The sequence below is a fragment of the Varanus komodoensis genome, unplaced genomic scaffold (genome assembly GCF_004798865.1).
Source record: "Varanus komodoensis strain SLA01 unplaced genomic scaffold, ASM479886v1 scaffold50, whole genome shotgun sequence".
NCBI lineage: Eukaryota > Metazoa > Chordata > Lepidosauria > Squamata > Varanidae > Varanus > Varanus komodoensis.
Genome location: NW_025336088.1, coordinates 5,128,011 through 5,141,509, shown reverse-complemented (window position 1 = coordinate 5,141,509; position 13,499 = coordinate 5,128,011). Strand labels below are relative to the sequence as shown.

The 13,499-nt window shown below is 46.1% G+C and overlaps 1 protein-coding gene across 1 annotated transcript; it reads left to right on the top strand.

Moving 5' to 3' along the window:
* The first annotated feature begins 592 nt into the window (after positions 1–592).
* On the top strand, positions 593–6,944 carry LOC123031735 (keratin, type I cytoskeletal 10-like). Its single transcript, XM_044447002.1, has 6 exons — positions 593–1,162; positions 3,192–3,274; positions 3,868–4,024; positions 5,200–5,364; positions 5,917–6,042; positions 6,717–6,944. Exons 1-6 carry the CDS (start codon positions 593–595, stop codon positions 6,942–6,944), a joined length of 1,329 nt encoding a protein of 442 aa, XP_044302937.1.
* Positions 6,945–13,499: the final 6,555 nt, after the last annotated feature.

Genomic DNA, 13,499 nt, shown 5'->3' with positions numbered 1-13,499 from the left:
TTGCGGACTCCATGCAACTCCACAATTCTATGAGTCCATGATAAGTTTATTGGGTTCTCTGTTGTGTGTCACGGCTGGTAAGCTGAAGACAACTTTCTCCTTTTCATTTAATTATGCTGATTCTGAGATTGTGTGCTTTTCCTTGCTGCTGAAGCTGTCTGAAGACGGTTTGATGCATTAGAAGTGGAGCAGATGGCTGCTTGAGAACTCAGTGTGAAGCAAAATGGGGAGAAACCAGTGGAGAGGTAGCTACATCACCCTCACAAGCTCACAGAAATCTATGCCATCCTAGCCAAAACGTTCTGAGAGAGGAAGAGAGTGAGAGAATGAGTGACACAATTCCAGGTTTGCCTAAGATTACCTTCGACCGTTCCCAAAGAAGCTCCTCCATCTAGCAGACAATATTTGGCATAAACAAGAGGATTGGCACATGCCCTGGGAGGAGCAAGGAACACCCTTTATGGCAACACCCTCCATGGGAGATATAACTAAGGATCAGCGGGGAGAGAGTGTGTGCAGTCAGAATCCCAATACCAGACTGTGCAGCTGAGCTGGGGCTTTCACTGGGCTTGGTTTCTCAACTTCTGTCATCATGAGCTGTGGTGTGAAAGGAGGCAGCACTAGCATCGGTGGTGGGGGAAGCATCTGTATTGGAGGCGGTGGCGGAGGCTTCAGTGGTGGAAGCGGCAAAGGCATCAAAATTACAAGCTCGGGATCCTCGAGGGGCTTTTCTAGAAGAAGTTACGGTGGAGGACATAGGAGCATAGGAGGTGGTTTCAGCAGTGGTAGCTGTGGAAGAATAAGCAGAGGGAGTGTATGCTATGGAGGCAGCAGCTATGGTGGTGGGAGCTACAGTGGTGGAAGGTATGGAGGAGGAGGCTACTGTGGTGGCGGCTATGGAGAGGGGGGCTACTACCCATTCAGCAGTGGCAGCTTTGGCTTTGGAGGTGGCGAAGGTGGCCTCCTCTCCACCAATGAGAAGATAACCATGCAGACCCTGAATGAACGCCTGGCTCAGTACCTGGAAAGGGTGCGATACCTAGAAGACGAAAATGCTCAGCTTGAAATCTCGATCAGAGACTGGTACCAGAAGCATGGTGGGATTACGGCACCAAGGGATTACAACCCCTATTACCAGCAAATTGACCAGCTCTACAATGAGGTATGTCATCCTGTTTTAGTGACTGCGAAGTCTTGGATTTGTGCACCTCGTTCTGTTATTAGGCTGAGAAATATTGGACAGGAGTGAATTGATCAGTATTTAACAGGCTGCAATTGACATCTCAGTGTTAATGTCTGGGATGAGGCACAGGCATTCCAAAAGCTGTCCCCGCAGCTTTTCAGTAAAGCAACAAACAAGCAGGGAGAAAGTAGCCTTCCCCAATCTAGTACCCCCAGACGTGTTAGACTCTGTCTCCCAGTATGCTGGCAGTTATGACTGAACACATTTATTTCTTAGATTTAGATCTCACCTTTTCTCCTTCCAAGGAACTTAAGGCAGCTTACATAGTTCTCCTGCTGCTCTCCAACTTATCCCCACAACAACAACCCTGTGAGGTAGGTTGGGCTGAGAGCTGTGGCTGGCCCAAAGTCACCCACTTGGCTCCATGGCTGAGCGGGGACTAGAACTGGGATCGCCCGAGTCCCAGTCCTGCACTCTTAACTCCCACACCACAGTGGCACTCCATAGGCCAGTGTGTCCCCTTTCCCACAACCCCTTCTCTTGCCCCCAGCCACTGATCATTTGGTGGTTTCCCAGCTTTGCGCAGTCCCATCCCCCCATTCAGAAAGGCTGACATGCCTCACCTGTGCCCCAGCTACCCACAGTAAGAGCTTTAAGCTTCAATAGGCTGGCCTTGCTGGTATTTTGGCCCCAGACTGCTTGCCTTCGATTCTGCCTGCCCCGGAGGGTGGCCTCCGAGAGCTTTTTCAACTTGGCCCTTGGACTTGAACACCTCTGTGCAGCTCCTTACATGTGATGCTGCACAGAGCTGAACTTTGGTCCCCATCCAAGATCTGGCTTGGATGTGGCAGTTACCTGTGCATGATGGCAGTGCCAATCACAGGTGTTGCATCCCATGGAGAGAAGGTGAGCATGGCCAGGCAGGACATCAAATGGAGTGCCCTTCAGTGGGTGTCACTGCACAGTTTTAGTGGCCATGACCCCCAGCTGCTGCAGGCAGGTAGATGAAGCAGCCGCGAGTCATCAGGGCTGGACAAAGCTGCTTGCATTGGGAAAAAGAGTACCTTTGCATGATCTCTCTCTTCTTGGAATAGGGCTGTTGCAGCCTGGATTGGATCCAGATTTAGTCATATTTAGAAAAGGCCCATTTGAAATGAATGGGACTTAAGCTGAATCAATGGGGCTGACTCTCAGCCTAACCTATCTCCCAGGGTTGTTGTGTGGATAAGATTGAGCAGTGCAGGAGGATTCCTTAAGCTGCCTTGAAGGAAAAGGGGCAGGATATGAAAATAAATGAGCAAACAAACATTAAGTTAGTCATGATGACTATAAAGCCACTGATTTCAGTGGATCTACTCTAAATACGATTAAAACTAGATTTAGCCCTGTATGCTGTAGGACTGGCTCTGGAAAGGGTTCCAGTATTTCAGCTGATCCAGAATAGGGCAGGTGGCTGGCCTGCTCACTAGTATCAGCCTAGCACTCAAATTTGTGGGAGGATAAAGTTGGAGGGGGCTCATGAAATCCACTAGCTCCACCCAAGCCCTCCCCACTTCTAAGAAAATCATGACTGTTTATACTCAAGCTATCTGGAGTATTCACTCCAATATTGCTCTTGAGAACCAATGCATATTCTGCCCAGCACGTCTATCAGCAACACCAGTGGAAGCAATATCGATAGATCTGCACCCCCCAAAATAATTCTAGTTGGAGTATCCTTTTTTATTGTTAATCAGCTTTCATTTTTAGTTATAGAAGCACAATGTAATTACATTATCAAAACAAAAGGCTGACATAACACAAAAATGAACAAAAAAACCTAATAGAGGGAGGAAAGGAAAGTGGGGGCATAGGTCAGTGTTGACCATGCTGACATGGGGCTGATGGGAACTGTAGTCCAACATACCAGAGGGCACCAGATTGGAGAAGGTGGTTTCTATTATGTTGCCACAATTTCTAAAGACATGGCAGTTATTGAGCATAAATATTTCCATTCATCTATTCTCAGCTTGTTTGCGAAACAGATGACTATAACAAATACCTTCTGAATATTGATAACACCAGGATGACAGCTGAAGATTTTAAGCTGAAGTGAGTATGCCTCATTTTCACCTGCCTTTTTCAGATGTAGTGCCCTTCAGCAATTTTACTTGAGAAATACCTATTTTATATAAATTGCGCTGTTCCTTAATAGACCCAAATGTGGCTGACAAGGACACACATGACAAGTGCAACAAAACGTTGTTCAGAGTTCTAGCCTGCTAGTCAGCAAGCCCAGCCTTCTTCTAGACTACTCCCATCCCATCCCATCCCATCCCATCCCATCCCATCCCCTTGCTTTCTGTTCCCACTCCTCCAGCAGTTGGCAAGCATTCTATGGCCACAGAGCAAGCTCCATCCTTTCCAAATGTCCATTTGAACAAAGCAAAGGCATCATATACCAGAAATTAAAACGAATCCCTTACAATGGGTGTGTATGAAGTGTATGTGCATAAATATAAGTATGTAATAATAGTGCAATCAAGAGAAACAGTTGTGCAAACACTTCAGAAAAGGCAGCCCAAATGTGCAAGCATAGTCTTGATTGGGTTGTTGGTTTGTTTTGGTTTGGTTTTTGAGGGAGGGTTTATTTTGCAAGACTTGTCAGTGACAGTCCTTCTCTCTCCCCGTTTCCTCTGGATTAGGTATCAAACTGAATGTGGTCTCCGCCAGAATGTGGAGGCCGATATCAATGGCCTGAGACCCCTCTTGGATCAGCTGACCCTTGCAAGGTCTGATTTGGAGATGCAGTACGAGTCTCTGAAGGAGGAGCTGATCTGTCTCAAGAAGAACCATGAGGAGGTAGGAGCACAACCTCACCATGGACAAAAATGAACCTCTGGTGGGACTGTTGGTTGCCAACCATTTTGCTTACGTTGGGTAGAAAATCCAAAATATGTATGACATGTTACACCAGATATGCCCCCCCCCGCCCATTTTAATTAAACACAATTAAGTAGGGGATTTTCTTCTTTTTGGTAAAGGGCCGCATTGCCTATCAATACATACAACACTCCACTAAACTGTATTAAGGGAGTGAATGGCTTCCAAGCCCTAAAGGACAATAAAGTCATAGAGATGGAAGGTCCTTGGAAGTCAGCTAGTCTAGTTCTCTGATTGTATGCAGGATACACCTGCAGCATCCTTGCCCAGCTTTTGTTCAAATACCTCAAGTGAAGGTGAGCCCATCCCAAGGCAGTCTGTGCTGCTCTCATGGTTAGGAATTTTCTCCCAATGTTTAGCTGGAATGTGCTTCCTTGCCATTTCCACCCACTGGCTCTACTCCTGCTCGCTGGAGTAAGACAGGACAAGTCTGCTCCATCTTCCTCATGACTGACCTTATTCAAAGGCAGCTATTGTGTCTACCCTTTATTGTTTCTTCTCTGGGCTAAATATACCCAGATCTTTCCACTGTTCCTCACAGAACTTGGTTCACAGACCCCTCACCATCTTTGCCAGCCTCCTCTGCATGGATTCCACTTTCTTTTCTTCTGGAAAGGCATAGGAAGCCAAAGGTCCTGATTAGGCTTGTATTCCTACAACTTCAGGGCCCACTCCATACATTCATTCTTCAGGTGCAGAGATTATTCTCTTTTATGAAAAGAAAAAGGGGGCGGGGAGGGAATTCACTTTACCTGGAAGCCTTTATAAGGGCCAGGGAGAATCAGCTGACCCCCTGTGACTCATAGGTGTTCAGAGCATGCCTTGCTGAGATCCGGGTGGCCTTCCTTTCTTTGGTCAGAGCTGAGTGCTAGTACCCTGCTTGGTGTCCCACAGGTGCTCCAAGAGCACCGTGGACTCAAACTCTGACACCCAGGATCAGAAGGGGTGGTTTTGCTTCCTCTGAAGCAGGGCTGTGCTTTCTCCATCCCTCCTCTTTCTGATGTTTCCTAGACACACTAGCAATGCATTTTTAAGAACCATGTCTGTTGCACAGATTTTGTTTTATGACCTCGTTCCCTTCTCCATCTTTGCAGACCATGAGAGGACTGATCAGTCAGACTGGCCACGGCGACGTCAGTGTTGAGGTGAATGCTACTCCTGGTGTCAATCTGAAGCAACGTCTTGATGAGCTCAGGGCTGAATATGAACAACTCATCGAACGAAACCGCAGAGAGGTGGAAACCTGGTATGAAAGCAAGGCAAGTGAAGCATATTAATGCCCTCTCTTTGTCTTACCACCAGGCTGCTGCTTTTAGATTGGGATCTTCTGAGGATCCTCGGATGAGCTCAAAAGACTGATGCTGGCATCAGAATTGCATTTAGTACATTGTTCCAAGTGTTGACTGCAAAGCAGGTCTGGAAAGCATGAAGTGTCCAACAAAAGCAAATTGAACAGAGTAGGACACATGTCAGAGAAGATGGGAGATTAAAAGAATTATTTATGTTAATTATACCCATGGACTTTTTTAAAATCACAATTAAAAGAGAAAAAGGACAGGTTTATGAAAGAGCACATTGAAAATTTACATGGCTGATCAATCCATTCCTAACAAACTTTTAAATAGGATTTAACTATATTCTGAATAAAGAAATATAAGGTGGAAAGCTTAGCTATCGCAATATGATGTATACTTGTTTAGTCCTCAGTGTGTCTTTTATCTTTATGTTCACAAGTTCAACAGATCTACTCTGAAAGTAAATGGCCACGTATATCACAAAACCCTCTTTTGTGTCATTCTTTGTTTATTTAGATGGAGGAGGTCCGCCGAGAGGTCAATACAAGTGGTCAAGAGATAACGTCTGTCAACCACCAAGTGACAGAACTGAGACGTGAATATCAGAACCTGGAGATAGAGCTACAATCCCAGCTCAGCATGGTATGTGGCTGCCGGCACAAAGGACACGTGCAACGTGCAGGAAACCCACCACACCTGATCTTTCATTTGCTTAAAAATGTTGCTTTAAAACAGCTCAGCTTTCCGCATGACATCAAGGCACAGTTTTGTCTCTTTTCTCCCCACCGCCCTTTTTAATTTTTTTACTAGAAAAAAATACATAAGTACATACAATGCAATACAAATACATATCATTCAAGATAAATCAATAATATTAACATCTAGAGCCCAACTGATAACTAAAAATAACAATTAACACTGTGCACCCACTCCCCAGGAGACCAATTGTTACCTCCATTTTATTTCATATATTATAACAATTAACAGTATATAATATTTTATTTATTTTTCGATTTATATCCTGCCTTTTTCCTACAAGGGGCTCAAGGCAGCTTACATTATTCTCCTCCTCCATCTTATCCCCACAACAACAACCCTGTGAGGTAGGTTGGACTGAGAGTCTGTGACTGGCCCAAAGTCACTCAGTTGGCTCCATGGCTGAGCGGGGACTAGAACCCAGGTCGTCTGAGTCCCAGTCCCATGCTCTTAACCACGACACCACACTGGCTCTCCTAATATATTTCAGTAATACCCATACCCCCAGTTTTGCCTCTTTTCTGATGGCTGTATGCCACGTGTTTCCTTTCTAATATCAGATCCAGTCTCTGCAAAGCAATCTGGAAGACACAGAACGTCGGTACAACATGCAGCTCCAACAGATTCAGTGCCTGATCAATCCAGTAGAAGCAGAGCTGGCCAGCATCCGCTGTGAGATTGAGAACCAGAATCAGGAGTACCAGCTGCTCCTCGGCATCAAAACCCGCCTGGAACAGGAGATTTGCCAGTATCGCCGACTGCTGGAGGAAGGACAGCAAGAAATGTAGGTTGGCAACGGGAGCACTAGAAAGTACAGACTCTTGACTGTAAATAGCATCATCCAAATCATCGTTGTCACCCTGGGAGCTGAAGATTTTCTCTATAAATCCTGTTGCCATTCACTGGCCTGTGAGAGGTTCTACAGAAAGCTTGTGTCTGTGTTTTCACATACTTAGTGATCAGGGCACAGCGCCCCATGTAGGAGGAAAGGGAGCGAGAGGGGTGAGAAATGAAAATACAAACTGCCTTGTACTATATCATGACCAGGATCCATCTAGGCAGATACTGTCAGCTCCCTGAGGCCTCAGGCTCAGACTGAGTGGTGCTAATGCACATGATGGGGGGAACAGGGCTGCTTGGTGCCCAGGCCACCAGGCGGACTATCGGGCTGCTCTTTTGTGTGAAGGGTTTTGCTCTGTCATTTATGATTGTATTTGTGTTTGCCAGTGGTTCAGCAGGATACGGAATAGGATACAGTGGCGGCAGAAGAGGTAGCATTGGAAGAATCAGTACTGGAGGAGGAATCATTGGCGGCGGAGTCGGCATAGGGTCCATTGGCGGAGGCGGCTCATGTACCGACATTGGTGGTGGAGGCAGTCAAGTCTGTGGGGGAGGCATCAGCACTTCTTCGCCATGCTACCCTCAGCCTGTGCAACCTTGCAAACCAGGTGAGAGTAAAGAGGAATACAAGGGCGGTTTTGCTTCTGTGAATCTTCTGTTGCCTTTGCCTTTCTCAAGCAGTGGGGATGTTCCTCCATAAAGCCTGGTTGCAGGAATTGTTTTAGCTCTGTGGAAGGGCCAGACCCACTATTAGAGTGAGGCCATTGCCTCGGGCAGCAGATGCTGGGAGGTGGCTTTTTGGAGAAGAGAGCTCTGGGCCAGCCGGCCTGCCCTGCTCCCACTGAACTGGCCTGCTGTGGTGGAGAATGCCAGTGTTGCAGAAAGACTCGACTGCCAGGGCAGTCAGCCTTTGCCTATGGAATGGGAAGGGACACTATCTTGTCCAAGCACCCTCCATCTTCAGCATTCCCTATATCTGATAAGTTAGAACAGAAAATCACTCCATCCAGAAGATACAGGTGGTAAAACATTCTGCATCATGGTCTGAGTGATATTTTTCATTCCATTAGGATCAAGAGCCAGGCTCTTTAGCAGAACTGCGCTAAACTTGTTATTTCCAGTGCTTTAGGAAGCAAGTTTGATAAGTTGCTAGCAAATGCCCTTTGTGCTTCTATTCTTGTAACTCATGCATTCCTGTACATCTTCCCCCACCCTGTTCTTTTCTTCTCTTTCAACAGGTTTTGGCAGGAAATCCTGCGACTAACCCAATTCCATACGATGCCGCTCCAGCCTCAGCCCCTTCAGGTTGCTGCAATGATACAGGAAGAGAGTGCCTGCAGAAATTCTCTTCATGGACCCATGAGACGGAGAGGATTGCTTCCTCTCATGGTCTAGGGCTGCTCTTGACACCTCTCTGTATGTGTCTATTGCAAACAGATCGCCCTCTTGTTTCTTGTTCCTTCCGTTCTTTAAAGCTCCTTCTCGCAGGACGTGCTCTTTCTTTAGTTTATTAGCGGCTGGCTTTCGGCTTCTGATATGGATGAGGGTTGTCTAATAAAGTTCTACTGCTGCTTGAAGCATTCAGAAAATCCACGTGTCCCCTGTTATTTCTGGTAAACATTTGATGTGTGCCAAAAGGCATACAAATGCTTTCGTGGCACTTACTCAGTGACGGTTGATCTCATAGCAGGCATACAGGGTGATACTCTGCTGCCTTTGGAGCAGTCCATTTCTTACATCAGGCCAGGTCTCTCAAGATCGTAACAGCCAAATGCTACTGACGGCTTGTGCCTGAAATATGTATGGGCCAGTTCGCCATGTGTGGATCCAAGAGCAAAAATGCATTCCCTTCCTCTTTCAACAGCTAACAACTCAGGGGGAAGATGCAGGGATTGTGTCTCCATTGTTATGAATGGTCTGAGTCAGAATGGCTTTGTGCCATTTCTCATTTTCCAAACTTCAGTTGTTTCATTCTGTTTCCATATTGATTCATTAATTATTTTAACAGTTTACACAACATCCATACATAGTTCTGTGAAAGCTTCTCCTAATGTATGCAGGATCTCGTGTTTTCTAATTTATGCACTTTCCCATATGTGAAAAAGGAATTTCATATAAGGAGTTTCTCATTAGGAGTTTTGCAATATTTTCACTAAGAGGCCCTTTTTTTGAACTTCCCCCAGAATTCTGCATTTTTCTACTTCGTAACTGTATTGCAACATTTGGAGAATTGCAAATCACTGTTTCAGTTCAGAGAGTGGTTTGGGAAGAAAGAACATATTTCTCCCTACCAGTTTGATACTCTCCCTACCAGTCAGACAAGGCCAAAAATATTCACGTGGCTTTATAAAGCTTCTCACTCCCCAAAGAGCTCAGGCACAGAGTGAATTCCAATAGCCACCCGGCTTATCAGTGGCTGCCTTGGCTGCCTAGCTAATCAGTACTAGCTTGCTTTCGGGCGATAAGTTTCCTTCCAAAACCCAGGATGGAACACTTGGAAGTTATTTACTGCTTTTCCTTGCAATACTTATAAGGGAATTCACAATTAAAATAACTCGCAATTGAAAAGTTGTGACACAAAAGGAAAGAAGAAATGGGTTGGGGCAAGAAGAGGAAAATAAGCAAATACAAGGATCCATGACCACAGCCACATTGACAAAGCAGGATTGGTTACATGTACATCCCGAGATTTGTCACAACTGTGGCCAACTCTAGTCCCAGCTTTAACCTGGAAATGTAACTTGAATATGACCAAGATAATTAAAAAAAACATTTTAGGGAGGTTTAATAATGGCATCAAATGAAGGGGACATACATCTCTGTAGGTGCATCGACAGTGTCAAAGATAGTTAAAGAAAAAAAAGGCAATTATTAGAAGTCTGCCCAGAGAGGCTAAAAGGGAAGTTTTCTGTTAGAGCAAATCTTGTTTCATCCACTGCTTCCCCACCAGAAGAGGAGAAAAGCAGAGGCCTACCCCTACCCCTAACCATTCAACTGGCTGGTGGTTATTCCCTCTTTCTAGATACGTTCGTGAACAGCAGTCCCGCCAGGGAGCTGGGGGACCTTAAGGGGCTGGCCCATGTCGCGATGACACCATGAAGCCAACTCAGAGCGAATGCACGGATTGGTGTCCTCATTCAGGGTGGGTGAATTCACGCACCCCTGTTCAGCAAGCACATCCCCAACAGACACCAATGCTAAGTGTGTCCTTCAAAGGGAGAGCGTGGGATTTTGAAGCATCCCTTCTGGCTCGGTCCTCACGCCCTCCTTCCAGCTGGCCCATGGGGAAAGAAACCAGTGAATGTCTGTGTCCTGGCATTCTCTGTGCCTTTTGGACTGCAATTCCCAGCCCTAGCTAGCATGGCCCATACTCAGAGGTGGTGGGACCTGGTGCCCAAATGCCTGGAGGATGCCAGGTTGGGAAGGCTGGCTTGAGGGGCCGATTAGCAGGGCTGCCTGGGGGAATCTGGGAGTGCAGCAAAAGCCTCCCTCTCAGGGGACCTGCTTTCCCCAAAGGCCCTGCACAGTGCTACATCTGACTCCCAAACACACATGCCTCGAGTCATTTTCAATTTATTTCAGAATCAGTCCAATCCAATCAAGCTTGTCCATTCTTCTTACAGTTGCCATTTCACAGGCTTTCTTAGCAATAGTATGAGGTGGGAAGAGGCTGCAAGAAAGGGACTTGTCCACAGATGTGCACAGTAACTTCATGGCTCGATAAGGCTTTGAACCCGGTCCCTGCACAACCAGCGATGAAAATTATTTCCATCTGATCCAGCACTCTTTGGCCTACAGGGGGTGGCCTTTTTCTCCGACAATGCAAGGCTTTTAGGGAACTCAGACAAGGTCATCATGCATAACCATCTGCATCTTGGTTTTTACTAGCCTCTGGTGACTAGAGATATCCTGCCCCTGAATATGGAGGCTCCACACTTAGCTAACATGGCCAATGACCGAGGGAACATCTATGAATGTAACTCGCTCTTTTTCAAAGCTATTTGTTTTAGTAGATCTCTCACCATCCATTGACTACATGTGCTGTGTGAAAAACACTTTTTTATCTCTGCTGGACCAGTGACGAGTCAATTTAATTGGGCCTAAAAATCTTTCCAGTACAATACATTCCTCCTGTTCCTTCCCTTAACCCTGCCCACAGCTACTAGCTTGCATGCGCTGAAAATTTTATCAAAACAATGACAACATGAGATCATTAGATAATCAGAGAGGATTTGGTGCTAGTCAATGGATCTCCACATTATAAGTGTTTAAGACATTTTCTTTGTCTTCAGGGCAAACATTGTGGGGGACATCTAGGGTTAGGTGACTTTGCCAATTTTTCCCACTCTTGCACCCCCTCACCCCCCCTCCAGCATTCCCTGGAAGTTGTACAGTGTCCCACAGTGTGTGACTTGTTGGACTAGAGATTCCCAAGGGAAGAAAATGGTTCCAAGGTTTCTCACAGTTGCCCACCTCTGTTCTAATCTTTCAGCCAGGAAAGGAAAGCAGAGTTCTATTGAAATAAGAAATTCGAGGTATTTGTTCCATCTTTGCTGTTTATATCTCTCCTGGAAGAGAATAGCCAAGAGGAAAGAGAGCAGTTAGAAAGAGAAGGCATGAAAGGTTGTTGCATGCAGAGAAAGGTGAAAGAAGGCTAGCAGAGGAAAGGAACTGGACATTTGCAAAAAAAAGAAAAGAAAAAAGGTGTGCTTCATATCTATGGTAAACAGCACAGCTTTTCAGTTAGTCTTGAAAACTGATGAGCACAAGCCAATGCTTAGGAAAATACCTACAAGAAAAGAAAATAGCCTAAGGGCAATTGGAACAATGATGCTGTTGCTTGCTGTTTCTTAAATACTCTGCTCTTCAATCTTAAATAGGTTTATTCAGACATAACTCCCACTGTGTTCTCCATCCTCTAGTGTATTTGTTCAGGATTCCAGTTGAAGCTTATATACTCATTTATGAGCAAGTAAGTCCCGTTAAACTTAATGGGCTTACGTTTGAGTAGACATTTGTACAATTCCACTCTGAATCTGGGACAACTTGCACAAATATATCCGCAATGTGAGCTTACACTTTCATTTACACTTTAATTTGTGATCTGGGCTAGCAGATCAAATTATTTTGCAGTAGAGCACATGGCTGGCCTTATCGTATAGAGCTACAAGTCCCATTTGACAGAGGGAGCTGCAAGGGAACCCCAGGGATAGATTCCGCCTTGCCCCGGAGCCACAAGCGCTTGGAGCCAGCCCTGCAATCGGGGTAGGCGGCAGTGAACCGGGCGGCGTGTTCCCAATAAGGCAGTCCTTCCTATGGAGAAAAAAACGCAAGAGTGACATCTTCAGGAAATGGCTGGAAAAGCCTCTTTCTCAAGCACTGAGGCACGCTGCAAAGGCTGCTGCTTCCTGTTGGACCTCAGACCAAGCCTTTTTTGTGCAATTGCCCAGCTTCATTTACAGACTGTTGTAGAAGGTCCAGAGATCATCCTCTGCCATTGGAGCACACACCCCCGTCCGTGTTTTCCCACCCCTTCGTCCACTCTTTTTACAAACATCAATTCAGGGGAAAAAGATGATAGAGGTGTACGTGACTTTTGCCCCCTTTTGGAAGCACCTCCGGCAGGCACAAAATGTCTCTTCCTTTCGTCACCGTGCAGTGATTTATGGCGTGATGTGCAATGTTTCACCAGCAGGTGGCGCAGCATATCCAATATTGTCTGGCACACTGGAGAAGAAGCCTAGCAGCCATTTTCAAATACAAAGATGCGAATGCCAGAGACAGAGTCCTACACAGGCGTCCACTGGTATCACACGTAGGGCTGAACTGTGGACGCAGGAACGCACATCCACTCTCAAGCTTCCTGTGTGTCCTCTAGCTCAGAGGCCATGAGGTGTTGAGCACAAAGGTCTACAAAGGGGCATGTCAGTGCATTCTGCCAATGTACCTACACAGTTCCCTCTATCTGGATCCCCATATGGCTGGGGGAACACTATGCAAGAATTCTCAATTTGCAGCTTCTCCCAGCGGGCTCTTTTGGGGATGGAGAAGAAGGGCGCCTCAGTGAAACAGCCTGAATTGTAAAATAAGCCTATGCACACCAAGTTCAAGGTCTTTGCAAACAGGGTCAGAAAAGCATAAGAAATTCTGACTGTCTGGGCAAGGAAGTAGAAAATGTGCAGGGAATGCAATTTGATGGAGCAGGAGGAGTCCTTTCAGGCAGAGCAGAAGGTTACATTTGTGGTCACTGCTGAAACAGTGCTGAAATTTGTGGTGGATGCTGAGGTCACTGAATAGCTAAGATATAGAGCCTGTGGTTCTTGAATGATAGGGAATGGATGGAAGGGTAGGAAGTGGTGGCCATTATGTGCTTCTTAGCAGCCATGTCAGGTCAGAAGCTCCCTTGATCTCGATTCAGGGCTGCCCAGATGGAGAAGCAACTGCAGCGATTTGGCCCAGGACTCCACAAGTTATACCTTATCCCCTTCATGGACTACTGATCC